We start from the raw sequence: 23,151 nt of genomic DNA on the forward strand, positions 1-23,151 counted from the left end.
TTGTTATTCCTCTTTTTGTTGCTGCTGTTTGCTATTATTATTAATTTCTTCCTTCTATTTATTTTTCTCACTCTCTTTATATATATATATATATATATATATATATATATGTTGTGTGGACGTTTAGGTTTCGTGAAACTGCTCTTGCGGCTAGGCACGATTGTACGTTTTGAAGAGAGAGGAGACTGTGGGAGGCGAGTATTAGCGGCAGAGTGAGTGGGACGAGCACACACGTAGGAGAAGTAGAGAAATACACGCAGTTTAGAACTAGGGAAAGAAATAAAAGCCCCCATTACACGTACAAACGCACACACACACACAGTGCCAGCCACATACTTACTCGCACATACACACACAAAAACACGATTTCAAGACAGCAATATCAACAAGAGCAAGAAAAAGGTGATACAATTAGCTCATATTCACACACACACACAAATACACAAGCGAAAAAATACAATCATATATATATATATACAACAAAATCTATCTATCTGTCTATCTATTTATCTGTTTGTACATAGATATCTATATAAGTATATATATCTGCATAGGTAGATTTGCCCTTATTTATTGAAGTAAATGGGCCGACGATCACGTCCGTTTTCCACGACTCCCCCATCTCCATCCGCATCTTCATTGTTCCCACACACCCGCACCGACGACCCGTACAACAACAGCGATGACACCCACCAACATCAACAAGAGGAAGAGTTGCAGTCATCGCCGCTATTATTCCAACAACAACAGCAGCAGGATCTACATCGCCAGCACCAGGCCTATAAGGCCCTTCCCAAGTCCACACGCCAGCGCCTGATCGCCACCGATGCCGCCCTGCTGGCCCGCACAGTGCACCTCCGCTTTCTCCCGACATCCATGCGGCAGGGCGATCTCGCGGCACTCTGCGGGGAATGCGGCCGCTACACGCGAGTTCGGCTCTGCGGCTCCTCTGCAGTACTAAATAATAATAATAATAGTGGGGGAGGCGGGCAGCATTGGGTGTACGGCTTTGTGGAGTTTGCGGAGCGGCGGGGGGCGGTGGAGATGTTGCGGCGGAGCGGGACGGAACTCCCAAATGGCGCCGGCCGGCCGCCGTTGCGGCTGAAGTGCACCGCGGCGAAACAGGCAATTGTCGACCGCGTCTTCCACGACGCCGATGAGGCTGCCGGCATTGCGTGTATTTTTGGGACCGGCAACTTCGCCCACCGCACACTGAAAGAGGCCGTCGATAGTTATCACAACTTGAAGCGGAAAGAGGGAAATGGAAATAATGGAATCGGGGGTGCACGGAGTAATAGCAGCGGTAGTCAACAACCTGTTAACAACAGTAGCCATAGTAATAATACTAATGGGAGTCGATATCATCATATACCAGCACCACGGCATAGAATGGAGAAGATGAGTGAGATGGGGAGTATTCATGAGTTACACCCAACGCAGGAAAAACAAGGAGGAGGGAAAGAAGAGGGATATGAAATACATGAACACAACAATAATAATAACCATAATCTTCATCATACTTATACTTATACACATTCGTATCATTATCAAGAACGGGCATCCCTCTCCCCATCCGTACCATTACAACTCCCACTGGTACAACAGCACCTTCAACAACAGCAGCAACAACAACAACAACAACATTATATGGGATATCACTCTATTTCTGGTTCAAACTCGGATAATGAGTCAGCGGGTATTACGCCATTGATGCATGTATCCGGGCCAAATACCAACCCTGCTCTCAACATTGAAAGCGCACGTAACATCACTCCAATATTTTTCAATCAATCTACAGCGCAAACACATGTGGTAGGAAATAGTAACCGTGAAACATACAGTGATGATATATTCTCATTACACGATGAACACACATCACCACCGCTAAAACTTTCATACACCGCTCTCTCTGTTGGTGTCAATGGTTTTTCGCTATCACCATCATCATCATCCTCTACGGCTGCTGCTTCTACTGCCTCACAGATGTATCTTCTCGATCGTGCAAGGGCATTGGTGTTAACGGTTATGCGTTGCGCCCAGCGGTATATTGCGACTGGTGAACAACTCTATGACGCTATTGGAGCTCTTCGCACCCTTCTCGCTTTGGTAGATCAACAGGTGGATAAAATGGGTGGAGTACTGGATGCTTCCATGGTAACACATATAGAAGAGGTGGAACAAAAACAGCAATTTATACAACTTCGTCTTGTGACGCATCTTCTTACTTGTATGCTATATGCCTATAAGGGAAATATAGAGGAGGCACTTTCCGCTATTCATAGTGTGGTAACATGCTGTAATATGATACCTTGTACACGTTTACATCTACCCACACTCTCCTCCTCTTTGTTACCGTCATCACCGTTATTAACATCACCCCATATACTAAAAAGAAAAGAACAAGGAATTCATCAGGATAAGGTGAATGATATTGGGATGAGAGATGCGACGATATCGGTGGTAGGAAATAATACCCTAGAGTCAAACTTTACACAAGACTCTGCAGCAATGGAAGGAAGTCGATGTGATGAGGATGTGTCATGTACTTTCAATCCACTATTACAGACATTTGATTTCCTTAGTGTTGTAAATATGAATGACGAAGATGAACAGGAGGCTGCCGTGTTAAATGCCGCAATGGGTATTCTACCAACAGATGACCAGGAGGACACCAATGATAATGTACAAAACCGCGAAGAACAACAACTACTACAGGAACAGATATATCAATGCAATGTACAGCTTCACACATATGTACTGAATGTACTCTTCACGATTGCTCTAGCAATGGAGACCACCCATCCTGTGGTGGCACGATGTGTGTATGTTCTTATTGTCCGTCGAGCCAAAGAAGTGTTTGGTGTTGCACTGCAGCAATTAGAAGAAATGCTGTTGGAGGGCGGTGTGCATCATCTCCGTGAAATGTTATTTCCGCAGTTAAATGACCGTAAATTTCTCGCCGTCTTCTTTGACGCCTTTGATGTGAGTGCGGCTGTGGGGGATGTGTTCTGGCGAGTCCTCCCCCCACATCACATGATACAGTTGTTTCAACCAGCAGGGGGAATGTGATATGGGATCTGTTTTATTTTTTTCTTTTTCTTTTCTTGTTTTTCTTTTTTCTTTTTTGTTTGATCTACGAAGAGAGAAGGAAATGAAGAAGAAGGAGAAATAAAAAGGAATCGGAAAGAAAGAAAAGGGAGAGGGTGAGAGAGAAGGATGAGTACATTTATCATTGCACACAAGAGTGCATCACAATAAGTAGCAAGAACCATCATCAAAAATAAAACTGAAGAAAGACCCAAAATAAAGGAAAAGAAAGAGAAAATACGAAAAATAAGATTTGAAAGAGAAAGTGAGAAAAAAGAAATGAAATGAAAAGGAAATGATTCCAGTGGATTGTTTAAAGTAGTATGCTTGTGCGCATTCGTATCAATGCTTTTTTTTTTGGTTTATCTTTCTTCTATGTGTGTGTCTGTGTTTAATAGAAAGAGGAGGTTTGCTGCCTCGAATTAATTTTCTTCCGTTTGCACTATGTTGGAAGGCCGATTGTCTCCATTTTTGTTTGATTTTATTTATTTATTTGCTTTCTTCACTGCGAATTTTTAATCCATTTTCAGTTTTTTTTGCCTGTTTTTTTTCTTTTTTGAGCATTGATGAAAATAGTATATGTTATTCAATGTTGTTATTGTTTTTTGTTCCACTGATGTATCGTTCACATATTTTTCCTTCACATTTCAAAGCAACCGATCTATCTATACCTATTACTTTTCATGTGTGTATATATATATATATATTTGTGTGTGTATAAATATATGCACATTTGTAAATATATGTATGGATTTATCAGCTCATTTCCAAGTGAGTTGTATAACTTTATATAGCATTTTATATACCTAGGAAATATATATATATCTCCTTGTTTTACTATTGCTAACATGGAGAGAATGGAAGAGAATGGGTGCATCTATCATGTAGTAAGTAGGGTAATGGTGGCCTCCTGCGGAAGAGGCGTAGAATTCCATTTGTGTATGGAAGGATGCTCAAAAGAAAGTAAAACAAAAAAAGTAAAAAAAAAAAGGAAAAGTAGAAGTATGGGGATTGTTCTTTATTGGGATTAGTATTGAGGGCTTGTATTAATAAGAGGAGAACTTTTATTTATATAATTATTTGTTTCTTTTTTCGTTCTCTTGGGAGGGGGATGTAATATGGGTATATGAATATAAGGAATTCGTTTTTTTTCTGTTATTTGGGAATGGTAGTAGCCATTAAATAAGGAGAAATGTAGAAAAAGAAAGAAAGAAAACAAAAAAAGAAAAGGAAAGGAAATGCATAGAATTGAATAGGAAAGTGAACTAACAATATTATTGCAGTCTACGTGTTAATGATAAGATTGTATGTATTGTAATGTATTCCTGCGTATTGCAAGAAAAATAGGGAATGTATGAAATGTATATATATATATATATATATATATATATATATATATGCAGTGTTAGAAGAGAAGTATAGATATAGCCATCCTTTACTCACAGAAATACACATTATGTATGGGTATGTGTATAGTGAGAGGGAAATGAATGCAATTTAGGTTTACTATTATTGTAATGGTAGAGGAACAAATAAAAACTGCATAAGAAGAATAAGAATAATAAAGATGGGTATTTCAACTAATAGTACTACTACTACTACTACTACTGTCCCTTCTTCTCCTATTACTGATTATAGTATTAATGGTAATAGTCATAATGATGATGATCATGATATGGGGAGAAGGATGTATTAGTTCTCATGAAGTTTATTTATTTATGTGTTTGTGTTGCTTTTTCATTCGTATTATATCACATATACGTATCTATTTATATATATGTCTGTATATGTGTATATGTGTGTATGTGTTTCTGTTTTTTTTTGTCTGTATTTATCCCATTCTTGACTGTATTACAATAGTACTATTACTGTTCATAATGCCTCTGGTGGCATCTCTGCCATGTACTGCAATAATACAAAAGTAAATGAATATATATATATATATATATTCATGTGAATGATATCACAGGGCAAGAGAAAGAGATAGATAGATGGATGGATGAGTGGCTGATAGATAGATAGGTCGATATCAATCATTCTATTTATTAATCAATTTATTTATCCATCTATTTGATGCGATGTGATGTTTCTGTTTTTGTTTTTGTTCATTTTGGCTTTGTCTTTTTATTGTTTCTATTTTCTATATATCACATCGCTCATTTCTATGTTTTCCCACTATTACTTCAAATTACTACTACTACTACTACTATTCCTCTGTACTCGTATTCGTAGTAATAGTAGTAGTAATAATGATTATGATTATGATAATAGTAATTAGTGGTGGTGTTTCACATAGACTTAAGTATTCCCTTTGTTATGGTCTCTTACTTATATATATATATATATATCATCTACTCTCTTGTAGTAGTTACTGACGATAGTTATTATTATGATATTATGTTTCTTCTTATTCCTTCTTCTTCTTTACGGTTATCTCTCTTTAGTATTTCCGTGTACACACACACACACAAACATACATTCTGCTAAAAAGGTGTACACCATCCAATAGTGAATAATAATAGTAGTAATAGTGATAATCATCACAACAGCAAGAAGAGAAAGAGAAGAAAACATCCATTCTTATAAAAATATAAATATATATTTGTATAAATATATATTTATTTATATTTATATATGGTCAATCTTGTGCAATTACTATTTCAACGCCACAGTACACCGTTTCACGAGTCCACATCGTCATCCTCTACGCCTATTGCGATCCAAACAGAAACTCCCACCACAAGAGCAACTAGAAATAATACGAATAGTATAATTAGTACCATTATTAGCAGTGCCTTTAATAGCAATTGTAAGTGTAATACGATTCATACTAATAATACTAATAATGATAATGGGATGAAGATATGTACACCAACAACATCGCCAGGCGTGAGAGTTTACGGTGATCGACTTCCCTTGTGGCGCCGTCTGTTGTGTGCGCCGGAGATCCACAGCCCCTTCCACAACACCCACTCAATAGATATAACTAATCATACTATTAGTAAGAATACTATGGATATAAATAGCAATAGTAATATTAATAGTGATAATAATAATAATAATAATAATGGAAGTATGTCGAGGAGTCTCTTTGCAGTGCCTGCCCAACACCGTGTGGCCCCGGCGAGGTTTAGCGTCACAGACACACGCCGTAATGAATGCATCAACAACACTTCTTACAATTCTTCCCCACAACAACAACAAAAAGATAGTGAGATCTCAACAACAACTACTAATACTAATACGGTGTTGGGTGGATCGCAACAGGAGCGCAAACAACGGGAGGAACGAGAGGCGCAGCGGCGGCGCAGAGAACTGCAGAGAGATGAAGAAATACTTGCGGAGATGGAGCGGCAGCGACTGGAGGGCAGAGTGGAATCTAAATTATCACTGAACTGTCATGATAATATTAATAGTAATAGTAATAATAATAATAATAATAAGAATAATAGAGTGGGGATGAGGAGTTGGACACTCACAGAGGCGGCCATGGCCCAACATCAATCAATAGAAATCGGATTAACAACAACAAGTGGTATGGATGAATTAGAGCAGAGTTCTGTTGTAGAAAGTGAAGAGGAGATGAGTTTTATTGAGAGTGATGATGCGATTGATCTAAATGACTTGAATCGACTGTGTGAGTTTTACAAACGCCGGGATGATTTAAGAGGAAAGGGAACAGCAATAATAGGAGAAGGAAGAGAAGTAGTAATAATAAATAATAATAATAATAATAATAATAATAATAATAATAATAATAATAATAATAATAATAATAATAATAATAATAATAATAATAATAATGAGAGTGGAGATGTCTCATCTCAGGTAGATGGTGATATCTCTTCAAGTGTATCTAATACGAGTACTATTACTAACAATACTAATAGTAATAGTAATACGAATATGAATAGTAATACGAATAGTAATACAATTCCCTCAACGGTGAAAAGAACACGATCGTATTCTCTGCAATCTCGTCAATACATTGATCGTGTTATACTTGCACAGCGATCACAGCAGATTATTGCATTAATGTGGCTTCTCGCAGAGTCTATGCGGCATGCGTGGCGATTACACTTACGTTTAGCACAACTCTATGTGTATTATGTACCAAGTTATCTACAGTCGATGAATCTAAATAATATCAATATGAATAGTAATAATAATTATAATGAGCGAGAGATGGGGGACATATTATCTATTACACAGAATAAGTACTATGTCTATTTTTGTTCTGGTAACTTTGATTATGAGTATTATGTGTATCAATTTAATGAAAAGTGGGATGCCCTCTTTGCGGCAGTACATCATTACATGGATGTGGATGATATTAATACTATTAATACTACTGATAACAATAATAATAATAATAATAATAATAATAATAATACTTCCCTTTCTTTATCCTTTACATCAATGCCGGCTGGGAGTGTTGGAGTGGCCGCCACTATTTTGTCCTCCATGGAGTTATTTGAACGGCAGTGTGAACTTCAAATAGCCGTGCGGGAAGTGGAACAGTGGCTGCAAACACAGTGGAAACGTATGCACGAAAGAACAACAATAGTAACAGTACGAAAAGAAGAAGAAAAGGAAAAAACATCATCGTCTTTATTATCTTCTTTATCTTCTTCCTCTGTTGTGATGGGTGAACAGTCCACACCTCAAACTTCTACGATGGAAACCCATAAAGACAGTAATACACTTGTTGCTGAATCTACTGATACTACTAATACTACCGATACTACTAATACTACTAATACTACCGATACTGTTAATACTAGTAATACTATTAATACTAGTAATACTATTAATACTACTAATACTACCGATACTACTAATACTACTAATACTAGTAATACTAGTAATACTACTAATACTAGTAATACTATTAATACTATTAATACTACTAATACTACCGATACTATAGCGGCCAGTTCACTGGATAGTATGCAGAGAAGTGAGGAGACCACATCAATTTATATTCCAATGGATTGGTGGCGGGCACAAGATGCGGAGATTCGCGCGAGTGTTTTGTGGAATCGCAAGAAACGGAAGTTACGTCATATTCGCCACGCACAATCAAAAAGAGATATTAATAGTAATAGTAATAGTAATAGTAATATATTCCACCGTACACAAACCGAGACTGCGGCTACTACGCCATCACTCTCATCATCTTCATTATTGTCATCGTCTGTTTGTATGCGTTCAGGAGTGCAGATTCTCAATACTCCCAGCAGTATGGCATTTGCGTTATTACCATCACAGGAAGAAGAAGAAAAGGGATTACAATTCACAGAAGTGGCAGAAGAGAGAGAAGTCGGCAGTTTGGGTGAAATGGCGTGGGTGCCGGCGGCCACAACATTAAATGAAATTTCAGAGGACTGCAGTGAAGAGGAGGCGCAGAGTTCATCGCATCATGTGGTGAATGTGGGCTGCTTTGGCTTTTCCTTCTTCTCTCGATGGGATTAATTATATATATATATATATATATATATATATATTTATTTATTTATATAATGTATATACGAATATGGGAAGAGAGAGAAAGAGAGAAATGAAGAAGAACAGAACGTTGCAAAGAAAATAAATAAAATTAAATAAATACAAGTAAATCTAAAACGAAAGAATGATGGTGTTGTTGTTGAATTCATGAAGCAATATTTAATGTGTTTAGGGTCATTCCTATTTATATGCTAACTAGAAGAATAAGAAAAAAAATACCAAATAAAGATTTTTGAAGAAAGGAAAGAGTAAACAAACCAGTGTTCAAAACTGTAAAAAAAAACGAATAAAATCATAAAAAACAAATCAATTCTTCCAATAAAATAGACTACCTTTTTTTTCCATGCATTTTGGTATTTTGCTTTTCTTTTTGACTTTGGTTTGCTTTATATCTTTTTTTTTCGTGTTTTCGTTTTTTTGCTTTTTTTTTTATCACTGTTGCGAATTTAACACTATGCCAGCTTTTCCTCCATTATCTTTCTTTATCCATTTATCTGTATATAAATATAAATAAATAAATAAATATAAATATACATATATATATATATATATATATATATATATATCTGCATAACTTGCTGTTATTAGATCAACTCTCAGCATTCCACCCAAACACCGATATAATGGTAAACTGGGAGTTGAAAACCGTGAAAATAAAGTTGCCTGGTGGAGTAAAGAGATGAGGAAAGCAAAGACAAAGAAGAATAAGAAAAGTAATGGAGATTTTAGTGTTTAAAATCATGAGGTAATAAAAGATAACAAAATGTAGAAGAACAAATACAAAAAAAGAACTAAAATGAAAAAAAGAAATCTGTTATTGATCTTATTTTGAAACCAATGAGAAGAAAATAAAATAAGAGTCGCAAGAAGTGAGGACTTAAAAAGAATAGCGTTACGGCGCTATCCAATTGAGTTTTTTTCCTGTTTTTGCCTCTATAATATATATATATATATATATATATATATATATGGATATATTATTATTATTATTATTATTATTATTATTATTATTTGAACGATAATTTGTTTTTACAGTAAGTTAATCGGTATAAATAATACCGTATTATATATATATATATAATATCTGTAAAGAAAGAAAAGAGAAAAAAGGAAATTGATATGAGATTGTTGATTTGATTTCCTCATATTTATACGCTTATCTTTATTTGTGTCTCGTGCTTTTCTTCTGATTAAGGGGATAATGAGATGAAGACACTTGTGGGCATTATATGCACTATAAAAACAGTTGCGGCATTTGACCTCTTTTTGGGAAAGTAATTCCAAATTCAATAAATACAAGAATAGAAAATAAAAGAAAATACAACAAGTTTATCCCAAATCAATAATAATAATAATAATAATAATAATAATAATAATAATAATAATAATAATAATAATAATACTATCTTATTTAATTACAAAGAGTAAATACTACAGGACCATCCCTATTTATACACAGAGAGAGAGAGAAAGAAATATGTGACGTTATGAATCAAAGTATCAGTGTATAGATTCTTACTGGCGACCTTTTTATTTTATAAATCGTTATTTATATTTATATGTTTATGCGTCAGTGTTATTGTCTACAAGTGTTTATATATATATATATATATATATATATCTGACTTTGTTGAGCGTTCGCAACTTCTCTCTCTCTCTCTCTCTATATATATATATATATATATATATATATATATATATATAGTAATAAATTTAGTACTTGCGTTATTTACTTTCTTCCTGTTGTTTTCCTGTTATTTGATTAGTCTTCATTAATCCAATGTCGGTGTTTTTTTTCTTTCCTTTTTTTTTCTTTTCTTTTCTTCTCTCTTTTGTTTTTTCTCATGGGATTTCAATCACCGGTTTTACTTCAGGTGCAAATATTAGTGTATTGCGGTATTTAAATGTTGCTTTTTTTCCTCTTTTTTCTTTTGTTTAGTTACAGTGATTCTAATTCTTCAATGTTCATTTTTACGAGGCTTTTCCTTTTGTTTTTTCTTCTTATATATATATATATATATCATTGTTATTTCTTTGCGTTGAATCTCTTCATCCATATATCTATTTATATATTTAAATCAAGAAAAAAAACAAAAAAAAGATGTCTGATCACTCATTACCGACGGACACCCATCCCGGCTCCAACACCGCAGAGAACAGCAGTTTCACCGCCACCGAAGAGAAGGACTGCCGCACCGCTGAAAAGGAATTCGTGTTTAAAGTCGTCGTTGTTGGGGAGTACAGTGTTGGTAAAACATCACTTGTAAAGCGTCTCTTAACAGCCCCCTATACATCACTCAGGCAAACAAACTCTAGTAATAATGATAATAATAATAATGATAATAATAATAATAATAATAATAATAATAATAATGATAATAATAATGATAATAATAATGATGATGATATACTCGGTGTTGTGCCAACGGTGGGGACGGACTTTTTTTCTCGTGTTGTACGCGATGTACGTGATGGACAACATGTGCGATTGCAGTTTTGGGACACCGCCGGTTTGGAGCGATACGCCGCCGTACACGCCACAACATATCGAAATGCCTCTGCGATATTAGCGGTATTTGATGTGTGTGATGTGCGTAGTTTGCAATCACTGATTCATACACATCTAGAGAGAGCTGCGAAGTATAATAGTTGTTTGGAATTACAGAATATTATTGTGGTGGGCAATAAAGTGGATCTTCTGCTTCATATGAATAAGGATGGAAATGATATTGTGAATACGACTACACAAACGACAGTGCATTCCAATAATAATAATAATAATAATAATAATAATAATAATAATAATAATAATAATAATAATAATAATAATAATAGTAATAATAATAATAGTGAGCCTATAAAGACTATTAATCACACTGGTAATAGTAATAGTAATAGTGCGGTGTTAGTGACCCAACAAGATGTACAGTCCATGCTGCTGGATCTTTTACCAGATGTGCACTATTGTGAAGTGAGTGCACTAACAAGTACAGGTGTGAGTGCGTTACTAAACACACTCTGTCAAACACTTCTTAATAACTACAGTGGAGACACAGGAACAACACCGAAGGAAGAAAAAGAAAAAGAAAAGGAAGAAAAAATGAAATATTCTCTTCTTCCACGTACGCCTATAGTATTAAAGACGGTAAAGAAGGAAGCATCTGTTGTATCAGATAATCAGATGAAACGCGTACTTTCTGAAGTATCAACGGAGTTTTCTCCACTTGAGGGTGGAAGTTGTGAAACAAATAAAGTCAGTAATAGTGCGAATCATAATAGTGTATTGCCGCAACAAGTTTCATCATCATCATCATGCAAAGATGATCCTAAACCTGCAAAACACGTAGATCCATGTGTGCCATCTATTCCTGGTTATAACAACAACAGTAATAGCAATAGTAATAATAGCAATAATAATAATAATAATAATAATAATAATAATAATAATAATAATAATAATAATAATAATAATAATAATAATAATAATAATAATAATAATAATAATAATAATAATAATAATAATAATAATAATAATAATAATAATAATAGTAAAAATAATAAGAGTAGAGAAACTACTGCCTCTCAAGATAACTGTGATTCACCAAAGAGTGATTTGGGCAGAGAGTTAATTAGTAGTCGCTGCAGTTCTCCTCCACCGTATGCATCCCACACGGCGAGTGGTCATAGTCGTCCAGTGGATCTTTCCGTTCTTAGAGATTATGTAGCCTTTAGTGAGTCCAATCCAGGAAGTGAGAGAAAGGAAGAGAAAGGACGAGAAAAGGATGATAAGAGTAGTCTTAATTCTATTGAATTTCAAGAAGAACTTAATCAACGGTTAACATGTGCGGAAGTAAATGCGCGAAATAATTTTTCACCTCAATCAGCGGCTTCGGTGGCGCCAAGTAGGAAGAAGAGTGAAAAGGTCAATTTGTCCTGTTGTTCGCGTAATAAAGCAAAAGAAAAGGGATCACGTGGATGTAAGTGTTAGAGTATACGTAATACTACATATACATACATACATATATATATATATATATATATATATATATATATAAGAAAAGAAAAGGAAAAGACGAAGGGACAAGTAGATTCTGTTCTCTGTGATGATAGATTAAATAGTGGGTACGAATGGTATTATCTCTACTCTGAGGTAGAGTGTGTATGTATGTATTTATGTATGTTAAGAAATTTAGTGAGCGTTTTTGAAGATTTATTATTATCTTTTTTTGCTTCTTTCTTCTTTGTTATTGCTCGTTTTTGTTTGTTTTTTTTTCTGATTTTATTATACCATTTTGTTATTGGATTTCTATTTCAATGAATTCGTTAATAATTTGGATGATTATGTTGTATTTTTTTGTTCTTTTATATATGTATTTCTTGGTGTTACGGATACTCTTCTTTATACTTTACACATGATTTTTTCTTTTTTTCTTATTTCTTCTTCTAATTACAATAGGAAACGGAAGAATCTATATATTTTTTATTTTTTTATTTTATTTTATTTATATTTATATTAATATACTTATTTATTATAATATTATTGATATCATGCTTGAGGATCAATTCTTTAGTACCAAATGTAAAGATATGAATTCCCTGCGTGAGTCTCTCCGTTGCTTTGAAAAGGCCATGCATCGCACAATGGCAGTGATGAATGAACTTCGAGGTGCCTTTGAGGAAGTGAGTGTGGCATTCGATTCCATCACATCTATGCGATTCTGCCATGAAGAGACAAAAACAATGATGAAACGATTTACAGAAGAAATGCGAAAACTCAAAGATGGCATGTACTTTCTCACATATAACAAGTTAGTGCATCAGGATGTGGTGGATCCAGTAAACCAACTGCAGACATCACTCACCGCAGCTGAGAAACAAGCACGTGTGTGTCGTAAAGCACTAGAAAAGTATAATGCGACCCATAGAGAGGTGGAGAAGAAGGAAATGCAGTATGCAAGAAAACAGAAAAGTTTGGAAGAAAGTAAAACATACAGTAAACGTGTGGCCTCACGTGATTCTACACAAGGTACGTATGAACGACAAAAGAAGGGATTTGATGGTTATTTCGATTCTCTCATGGAACAGGCATCTCGTGTGGCGGATATATCTATGCGTCGTTATATTAGCCTTAATGCGGGTTATCTTCTCTCTGTCGTCTCCGCACTTGAAAGAGCCGCCCCTAACTGTGAAGAGAGTGAATTACATCCAGTGAAAGAAACCCCAAGAAAGTCAATGAAATCAAGTGTGGTAAATCCTTCATATTCAGCGAGAACTCATCCATCACAATCCGTAACAGCAACAACAACAACAACAGCAATAAGAGCATCGCTTTTACGAGGAAGTTCTCAACTGGATACTTCATGGAGAAATTATTCAAATGATCCTGCAGCATCAAATACTTTTGCCAAACAAGGTGTATATGATCATAATGTTTCACGCGAAGAAACAGGCAGTGAACGTCCTATTATTTTTCAGGTTTCTACACCACTTCTTACTCAGCGTTATGAGGATGCTTCATGCAATGTTTCATCTCACCATGAATTTAATGCAGGCGCCTCTACTAGAAAACATTTTGATCCGGTACGAATGGGTTCTGTAGAGCCAAGTGGGAGAGATTATAGATCGACGCAGGCAAATAATTATAATAACACACAAAGAATGGCTTCTTCTTTTGACGGACCTATTTCTTTATTTAATTCTAATGACCTTGTCGTAGGACGTACAACAAGAAACAGGCCAACGGATGGTCCAGTGCCGTTTGTCTGGCAAACACAAGATGTTTATGGTTCTTCCCAATTGCCTAATAGGAACTAAACGAACAAAAGAAAAAAAAAGAAAAAAGAAATTCACATCACATTTCAGTAATAATGTGCTTTATACCAAGAGAAGAGTTTATTCTCGCTCTCAATGGTAATTTGTCGTTTTTTCTTTTTCTTCCATTACTTTTCTTTTTTCTTGATTCCTTAATTGCTCCTTTTTAGTCTCCATTAATTTTGCATTCTACATTTCCTTCATGGAAAATTTCACAAAGCTTTCTGTGAATTACTTGCATACTTGTGTATTGCTTGATCGGCAACAAGTATGGTAATGTCATTGGAAATAAGGAGGCTTTTTTTTGTTAACAGCTTTTTTCTTTAGAGGATTGTTCAATAAGTTCTTTCTTTTGTTGCTCATATGTTTTACTTTTTTCAAAATATTTTCTTTTTTCATTTTCTTTTTATTGTTTGTTTTTTCTTTCTTTCATTCGGGAGCCTTTTCCTTTTCCCTTTTCCTTTTTATGCAAACTATTGGCAATTTTTTCGTTTGACTCTATATTTATTTTCTCTCTTTTTTTCTTTCTTCTCTAGAGCGTAGGGAGAGGCATGTTAAGGCATTATTCTACATCTAGTCGACGTTTCGCCATTCATCGCCAGTTGCTTAAATGCACCCCACTATGGTCGTGCAGTGTGGAGTCAACAAAGTATTTCATGAGCACTGGAGGTCTACAACGGTGTCATATAAATGACGACAGACGTTTTAAACGGTTTCTCTCTTGTAGTACAGCTCGTAGAGATGTTATGCTTTTGTTACCATCTCATACTAGGAGTTTAGTTTATTGGGAAAATGTTTTACTGGCATTGCGAAGAACGTTGGGTGTGAAACATGCAGATTTGTCAAAGCAGCAAGATGGAGGTGGTTCTAAACCGAATGGAGGTAGTAATAAAAAGAAAAATGATGGTAATAATGATGATTCAAAGTCTTCAGATGATGATGGTAATGAAGAATTTATTTTTGCACGTGCTGTGCTTTTTGTATTGGTAATGTTTGGAATATCGTATGTGTTATATAGGTTGTCCAAGCCTTTTGGTAAGCAAACAGGTTGGGCGTCACTTATTAAACATGCTGATATCGTTGAAGGTATTCATCTCTATCATAATTATGCGCAAGTTTACTTGGAAGATGCCAAAGTATATCTTGGACTAGTGGATGATCAGCATACTCAAGAACGTTTGGATGAACTGCGTAAGGCACAAATAAAGGCAAAATTAGAAAAAAAAGAATTAGAAGGCTCAAACTCTGAAACTTTTGAGGTAGTTGTAAAAGGTACACCATTAGCGGAAACTGCACTTGTAGGACTTGGTATATTTGCTTGGGTGGTACCATTTGTATTCTTTCCTGTTTTTGTAATGATTCTTTCTAATTCTATTGGAAAATCACTTACAATGACTATGGAAGCCGGAAAGAAATCACAAAAAATTAAAGATATGGTATTTCGTGTGGAACATACTTCTAATACACGATTTCATGATATTGCAGGTATGAAGGAAGCAAAACACGAAATTACAGAAGTAGTGGATTTTTTGCGCCATCCAGAACGTTACACTTCATTAGGGGCAAAAATTCCAACAGGTGCTCTTTTACTTGGACCTCCTGGAACAGGAAAAACATTATTGGCTAAAGCTGTTGCAGGAGAGAGTGGTGTTGGATTTATTCCTGTATGTGGATCAGATTTTGTAGAACTCTACGTTGGTATGGGTGCATTGCGTGTTCGTCAACTTTTTGAAGTAGCCAAAAGACAACGTTGTGTTGTATATATTGATGAAATTGATGCTATTGGTCTTAAGCGAAGTGGTGCAGGACATGGTGAAAAACAAGAACAGGAACATACTCTAAATGAGCTTCTAGCACAGTTAGATGGTTTTAGTACAGCAAGTCGTGGTGATGTTATGATTCTTGCATCAAGTAATGTACCTCAGGAGCAGTTAGATCCTGCCCTTATTCGTCCTGGAAGGTTTGACCGTATTATTCACATTGATGTCCCTGTCCTTTCCGAGCGTGTAGATATTTTTAAGGTACACCTTAGTGGTTTAAAGCTAGTGGAAGATGGGGAGGAGGGAGCAAAGACCACCAAGGATTCTGAGGGTGTGACCTCTGACGAGACCCCCGAGGAGAGAAAAGACCCAGCGAAACAGACAGAAACCATCCAAGACCCCAAAGATCCCAAAGATCCCATCTCTCCCACTAATTCTACTTCTACCGGTGGTGGTGGTGTGGGGTGTTCGGCGCTGGTGGTGGGGGGCCTGCAGTCGGAGTTGGAGGCGGAGCGGGAGCGGCTGGCGGCGGAGGAGCGGCGACTCGGCCACGCCTCCTTCGACTTCACCGCCCGCCTCGCCCAGCGGGGGGTCCGGGAGCGGGCCCTCCTCGAGGCGTACGCCGCCCGCATGGCCGATCTCTGCCCGGGCCTCGTCGGCGCCGACATCGCGAGTGTCTGCAACGAGGCCGCCATTCTCGCCGCGCGGGAGGCCGCCGGTCACGTCGACGTGCGACATCTCGAGCGCTCCGTCGATCGCGTCCTCGCCGGCGTGGAGCACCGCAGCCGCGTATTGACGCCTTTCGAGCGCCGCGTCGTCGCCCACCACGAGGCCGGACACGCCGTCGCCGGATGGTGTTTGCGACGCGCCGATCCACTCATGAAAGTCTCCATCGTCCCAAGAGGAGGGTCCGCGCTGGGGTACGCGCAGTATCTGCCAAGTGAAAACTCCATGCGCACCGCAGAGGAAGTTCGGGATTCTATTTGCGTCACATTAGGTGGACGTGTCGCGGAAAAGATATTCTTTAATCACCTCTCTACAGGAGCTAGTGATGATCTACGCAAGGTGACTCAGATGGCATACATGTACGTTAGCGCCTTTGAATCGCGGGCAGTATTTGATGCACCAGGAACTGCCGCAACACGAATAGTGAAGCCATTTGGAACTAAACTAGCAAATTTAATGGATGAAGAGGCAAAGAAACTAATAGATGAATTGTACGATCGCACCTATAAGCTCTTACTATCCAAAAAAGAAGATATGGAAGCACTTGCCAAACACCTGCTAGAAAAGGAGGTGCTGACATACGATGATGTGGTGAGGTATCTTGGGAGACGCACTACGAGACCCTCTGATCGAAAAAAGGGTACGTAGAATAAAAACAAAATAAAATATTATTTTTTTTTGCTTTGTAGCTTGATTTTCTTTTCGTAGTACTACTACAATTGGTGGAGAGAGATTTTGTATCTGTATCAAATACAAAGAAAAAAAAATCAAATAGGGGTGACCTAAATGAAGGAGCGAAACAAATAAATAAATATAAATATATATAACGAAGAGAGAATGCGTTGCTTTTAGAGATAAGATCTCATTCTACTTCATATTCTGAGCACGATAAATAAATTAAGAGAAGTAATTTACTTTTTTTTGAATTTGGCGTGGTGGCCGCTATTTATGCGTTTTAGTATTCATTTCCCTTATTACTGGTGTTCAAAGAGTTTTTTGTTCTTTTTTATTTTCTGTAAAGGCTTCAAATAGATCCTATGAACTTTTCTTTTCCGCCTTTTATTTGTTCATTTTTTTTAAAGCAAACATTTCGTATAAGGTCGCAATGTGTAATTCTTCTTCTATAATTAAAATTCGTATTCTTAATCTTGATGTTCTTTCGGAGGATGCTGGAGACTTTAAATGTGCTGGTCTTTATGTTGTGGCACGCGTAGGTTCTAATGTGCAACGAACTGACGCACTTGGCGATAGTGATGATATGATATGGAATGAGTTATTTGTGTTTCATCTTGACAACACACCATCTGAACTTATTCCTTCTCCTCCTCTTCATCCTCCCCCTCCTCGACTGCCTGCGCCTTCATCACCACCAGCGCTCTCTCCTCATGTTTCTGCCATTACTCCTGCTCCACTGATAGAAAGAGGGCCTGTCACAAGATATCCCCAGTATTCCGGTGGACTGGGAGAAACGTTTGCAACGGACTTATCTCATCTGCAGCAGCAGAACCAGCAACTCGGGAGTGGGAACCATATGGGATCACACGCACTCCCATGGATGGCTCCGCCGTACAGAATTCCCACAGTTATGCTGGAACTGTGGCGTCATACCTTTAGCTCTGATGATTGCCTCGCCAAATATCAGTTCTGTATACCACTTGAAGGGAAAGGTGCAGTTTTGGACCGCGTTGTTCGCTTAACTAGTGCGTCGTCGTATTCTGTACAATTTGCCTTGCGTGTACGTGTAGGATTTGTACAGCATAATACTAGTACCTTAGATTCCAACTATCTCCTGTCAAATAGGACGGTTCCTATGGAAGCACCTGTTTTTTGGAGACCATGAGAATGCTCCCACAGTTTCTTTTTTATACTATTAGTGGTGTTATTATTTCTGCAACTGGTGATATTTCTTGGATTCGTTGTGGAATGAAATTACAGGTACAATAATACCTCTTTCTTATTTTTTTTTTCATTTGCATCAATGTTTTTTAGATAATTTCTTGTTTACTCTCTGTTTTATTCTTATTTCCTTCTATTTTTCTCTGATCTGTAGTCGATAGCATTTGTTCAACGCAATGGGAAAGCTTCAGGTATGTATTTGTGGGGCACGTAATCTTCACGACAGTCAAGTTATAAGCTTACCGGATCCTTACTGTCGTATCCGTCTTGGGGATAAATCATACAAGACGAAGATCATTGACAATACTCTGAATCCTGTGTGGAATGAGACGTTTCGTTTCCAGGTGGCGGATGAGAACAGTGTACAGTTATGTGTTGAATTATGGAACAAAAACATCATCGTGGATGACATTATGGGAAGCTACAATCTTTCCCTCTCCAACTTAACGAGAGGAGTGGTACAGGATTCGTGGTATATGCTGGCTCACTCCAAAACCAATGCGGAATTGCATATTCGGGTGTTGGCATGCGACTTTGGTAAAGATCCATTACCAAGTGACATGTGGAAGGTAACGACTGACATAAATAATGATCCTGCACTGAACCCAAGTGCGAAACCACCTCCTGGTGGAACCCCTGCTACTATTTCAAGCAATGCAAACAATACACCCATCAATCCTAGTGTGGGGCCAGCCGTTGTCTATGGTGTACCCGTACAGCCACAAACACCACAGTACCCACCCCCACCACAGGGATATTATCAACAACAACTTCGACCACCACAGGGATATTATCAACAACAACTTCGACCACCGCAGGGATATTATCAACAAACTCCACCACCACCACCACAGGGATATTATCAACAACCTCCACCACCACCACCACAGGGATATTATCAACAACCTCCACCGCCACCACCACAGGGATATTATCAACAACCTCCACCACAGCCTCCGTATTTCGGGGCACCACCTACAAATATGGGTTATGGCATGAGAGCCACGGACCCAAACTTTCGCTATTAGAAACCAATTTCTGCGCTTATTTCTTTTTTATCTATATTCTGTACAAAGCAAACAAAAAAGTACGATTGTCTATGTTTATATTGAAACCCTTTTATGTTATTTTTCAACAGCAACTCTACTGTTTCTGTAGCTGGGATTGTAGTTCAGAAGATTTACAGTTTGAAAGATCCTTGTTGTCTCTTTTCACTCACTTTGCAATTCGTTTTTTCAGTCTTGAGGTAGGCATGTATGTGATTTCCTACCTGTTCAGGAAGTTATATTTCAAATGCCTGGGAATCCATAATGGAAGTGAGGTGAATACATACTAATATCAATTGACTTATCAGTGGGCTTTATTGGTTTCTTTCACCTTTCTTGTTGAAGAATGCTGCTCTAATTATGTTTATACGTGATCTTGTACTTTTCTGCAAATGTTCTCTCTTTTTATATGTTTTTCATTCTCTTTTTCTACATTATAGGGTATTTTTCTGTACATACCTTCATTGAATATTCCTTGCGATATCCCAAATGAGTGAGTCTGGTTCAATAAGGTTTTTTGAGCAGAGTGACCACGGCTCTGCGAAGAGTTCTGTGCCACCTAGTTGTGACTCTCATAAACAGGCTGTGAAGTCTATTAAACAAGTGCTCGATCGACCACCACTACATCAAACTGCAAGACGAGATCTGCGACAGCAATTAACATCATCACCTAAGCGCCGTCAATCAAGTACATCATCTCATTTTGGTGCAGCAGACCACGAGGATGTAGCGTCAGAGTACAGTGAGAGTAATCAATTTCACACTGAGGCTGCCTCACGTAATTTGTCTTTTGCAAGTATCCCTGCGATTCCTCCTGTTAGGAATCCACCTTTGAATACTGGTCAAGATGAACCTAAACTAGACTCACGTCTTTCCAGTCGTAGGCAATCAGACTGCGCGAAGATTGAGGGTGCTGATGAGTCCATTCATTTTCATATAGAGGGTGCGAACAGTTCACAAGAGCAGGATGCACAGGAGCAGGTTGATGTCTCCCGAAATGATAGCATACTGTTCCAAGTTGTAGATGACCCATTAAGCGAAGATCTTGCCAATAAGGTTCCAGCAAAGGAGAATAATGCTATTGGTACCGCCAAAGGTACCGTTGCCCACCCTGGTGATAGTACTGACTCCACCATTGTTTTAAAAACAAGTGAAGAAGGTGGAGCAAAAGCAGAAGATGCAAAAGCGGTATCAGGCGCAGCCAACCTGGATTATGTGCTGCAGACAACTACAAAAGCTGCAGTAGCTGACCCATTACTCTCACCATCATCATCATCAGCAGCAGCAGTATCAGCATCGAAATCAACATCAATAAATGAGAAAACAGAGAAAAAACCTACCTTAAGGCGAAAAACTCTTCCTCCAGGTGAAACGCAAGGTGTCTCTAGTACAGAAGAAAGAAATGACGTGGTTGCAACTGTTGGTATGCCTCTTATTATTGGACCATCTAAGGCCAAGAAGATTCCTTCCAATAATACTTGCTCAGTTACACAAAGAAATGAGACGATGCCTAATGCTTCTCTTTCTTTAAAAGGAAAGGTAAAATCAAATTCTGTCAAGATACTAGGAAAAAGTGAAGAAACTCTACAGCTGAACACACATGGGGAGACAAAAACTCAGTTTCATTTAACAGTTCCCCCAAGTGTTTCTTCTGATGGTGTTAAACTTCCTGTACGAAGTGCTTCTAGTGGTAATCTTAAGGAACAGGAAAGACTACAGCTTGAAAGAAATGATGATATGGAATCTTCTTTACATTCCAATGAACCTTCTCCCTCTGCCACAGGAGTAGTACCCATGCCATACCCGAGTACCATGGATGCTGCATCAGTTTCCTCACTCTTCACATTAGAAGAAGGGATTCTTCAAGCAAAAATGTACACGGAGCATTGGAAAATGTTTAATGATATTCAACGAGAGGAAATTGCATCTCTTGTCCGGCGTATTATGGAGGCACGTAAGGCGGATACCCTTCCTGATGTCCTAGAAGCTATTAATAGACGTCAAACAACAGAAGCTGCTACACTTAGTGGTTTTGATGATATATTTAATAAAAAAGGAAATTTACGGGGAAAAAATAGAATGAGTTCAACACGTAATGTTACTCCCAATCGTTCTTGTAGTGGTATATATCCACATAAAATGCGATCAACACCTTTTTTGCGTGTCTCCTCTCTACATAGCCCGTCATCACCGTCACACACTACTCGTGAAATAGATAAACATTCAGTTTCTTTAAAGAATGACGTGCAAACTTTTACAAGGAAGACTGTAGGTGAAGGGGTATTATCTTTTGGTGATAATTCTTCAGAGTGGCATACTGCTGCTGCAAAGGTTGCTCAATCACTAAGTATAGTCTGGCCTCCTAAATCTAAAGATACATTATTTTTCATTACAGGATCACGTTTGACAAAGCAACAGTGTGGTGAGTTTCATGAGGCTGTAAAACTTCAAGCATCAGCCTCTGAAAGAGTTCGTGCAGAAGTACAGAGAGCGACCAAAGAAGGCGATGCAACTGAAAAAAGGAAGCAAAAAAGTATGAAAAAGAAGCCAGTAGCAACACGCACAACGATATTGCGAAAAGCATTTAAGTTAATAGATATAGATCAGAAGGGTGTTATTTTAGCTACTGATATTCCAGCTATGAGACAACTTCTTGAGGCAGAACGTCAGCATATTGATGAGATTGCAAATGGAGGAGCATCATCAAAAACTATTCTTAAACGTGCAAGGGATGAACAGAAAATACTAAAGGGTAATATAGATGTAAGAAGGCCTTCTTTAACTATTAAGCAAGATGCTGCCTCTTTATCTTTATCTTCTATAACTGCTGCTTCAGAATCTCTATTGTATGCGTTTGTATTAGACGTTATTTTACCTCTCCTCTCTGCCTCAGATTTCTTGGAGTTTGATTTTACTACTTTAGGACTTCTTGTTTTCGGTTCTGTGGGATTAAGTGGTATAAACACAAATCCTGATTTCATAAAATGGCGTCAAGCTGCGTTACACTTCTTTGAAGTCTTGGCGTAGCTTTTTTTTTTGTTTGTTCTTTCCTGTGCTATTGTTCCCTTTTTTGTTTTCTTGTACCTATGTATGAACTGAAGCATTTTTGTATTTTATAATTATTTTCAATTATTACATAATGTTTCGCTATTAGTACAGTTTCTTTTCTTTTTGTTGCCTCTTTAAGTTGAGCATTTGTATCTTTTATTATTGTTTTTATTTTTAGTTTCGTATTTAATGGATTCATTATTTCTCTCTTTTTTTTTCTATCCTCTTTTAATGATGCATGTGTGTTATACATGGGTGACTATATCTTT

The 23,151-nt window shown here is 37.3% G+C and overlaps 8 protein-coding genes across 8 annotated transcripts; all 8 read left to right on the plus strand.

Annotated features, from left to right (window-relative positions):
• Positions 1-582: 582 nt before the first annotated feature.
• On the plus strand, positions 583-3,069 carry LSM04_001769 (uncharacterized protein; the record flags this gene model as incomplete). The annotated part of the gene is made up of 1 exon (XM_067330555.1): positions 583-3,069. The coding sequence occupies one exon, from the start codon at positions 583-585 to the stop codon at positions 3,067-3,069; it is 2,487 nt and encodes an 828-aa protein (XP_067194473.1).
• A 2,652-nt stretch (positions 3,070-5,721) lies between these two features.
• On the plus strand, positions 5,722-8,562 carry LSM04_008350 (uncharacterized protein; the record flags this gene model as incomplete). Its single annotated transcript, XM_067330556.1, has 1 exon — positions 5,722-8,562. One exon carries the CDS (start codon positions 5,722-5,724, stop codon positions 8,560-8,562), a length of 2,841 nt encoding a protein of 946 aa, XP_067194627.1.
• A 2,134-nt stretch (positions 8,563-10,696) lies between these two features.
• LSM04_003174 (Small GTPase) lies at positions 10,697-12,583 on the plus strand (the record flags this gene model as incomplete). The annotated part of the gene is made up of 1 exon (XM_067330557.1): positions 10,697-12,583. One exon carries the CDS (start codon positions 10,697-10,699, stop codon positions 12,581-12,583), a length of 1,887 nt encoding a protein of 628 aa, XP_067194511.1.
• Positions 12,584-13,143: 560 nt separating this feature from the next.
• LSM04_006568 (uncharacterized protein) lies at positions 13,144-14,409 on the plus strand (the record flags this gene model as incomplete). Its single annotated transcript, XM_067330558.1, has 1 exon — positions 13,144-14,409. One exon carries the CDS (start codon positions 13,144-13,146, stop codon positions 14,407-14,409), a length of 1,266 nt encoding a protein of 421 aa, XP_067194591.1.
• A 548-nt stretch (positions 14,410-14,957) lies between these two features.
• On the plus strand, positions 14,958-17,540 carry LSM04_000816 (Peptidase M41; the record flags this gene model as incomplete). Its single annotated transcript, XM_067330559.1, has 1 exon — positions 14,958-17,540. The coding sequence occupies one exon, from the start codon at positions 14,958-14,960 to the stop codon at positions 17,538-17,540; it is 2,583 nt and encodes an 860-aa protein (XP_067194458.1).
• Positions 17,541-17,997: 457 nt separating this feature from the next.
• On the plus strand, positions 17,998-18,732 carry LSM04_002956 (uncharacterized protein; the record flags this gene model as incomplete). Its single annotated transcript, XM_067330561.1, has 1 exon — positions 17,998-18,732. The coding sequence occupies one exon, from the start codon at positions 17,998-18,000 to the stop codon at positions 18,730-18,732; it is 735 nt and encodes a 244-aa protein (XP_067194501.1).
• Positions 18,733-18,964: 232 nt separating this feature from the next.
• Positions 18,965-19,816, plus strand: LSM04_003544 (C2 domain; the record flags this gene model as incomplete). Its single annotated transcript, XM_067330562.1, has 1 exon — positions 18,965-19,816. One exon carries the CDS (start codon positions 18,965-18,967, stop codon positions 19,814-19,816), a length of 852 nt encoding a protein of 283 aa, XP_067194525.1.
• A 507-nt stretch (positions 19,817-20,323) lies between these two features.
• On the plus strand, positions 20,324-22,861 carry LSM04_009632 (uncharacterized protein; the record flags this gene model as incomplete). The annotated part of the gene is made up of 1 exon (XM_067330563.1): positions 20,324-22,861. One exon carries the CDS (start codon positions 20,324-20,326, stop codon positions 22,859-22,861), a length of 2,538 nt encoding a protein of 845 aa, XP_067194663.1.
• Between the last annotated feature and the right edge of the window lie 290 nt (positions 22,862-23,151).

This window comes from Trypanosoma melophagium (assembly GCF_022059095.1).
Source record: "Trypanosoma melophagium isolate St. Kilda chromosome Unknown ctg11segment0, whole genome shotgun sequence".
Taxonomy (NCBI): Eukaryota; Euglenozoa; class Kinetoplastea; order Trypanosomatida; family Trypanosomatidae; genus Trypanosoma; species Trypanosoma melophagium.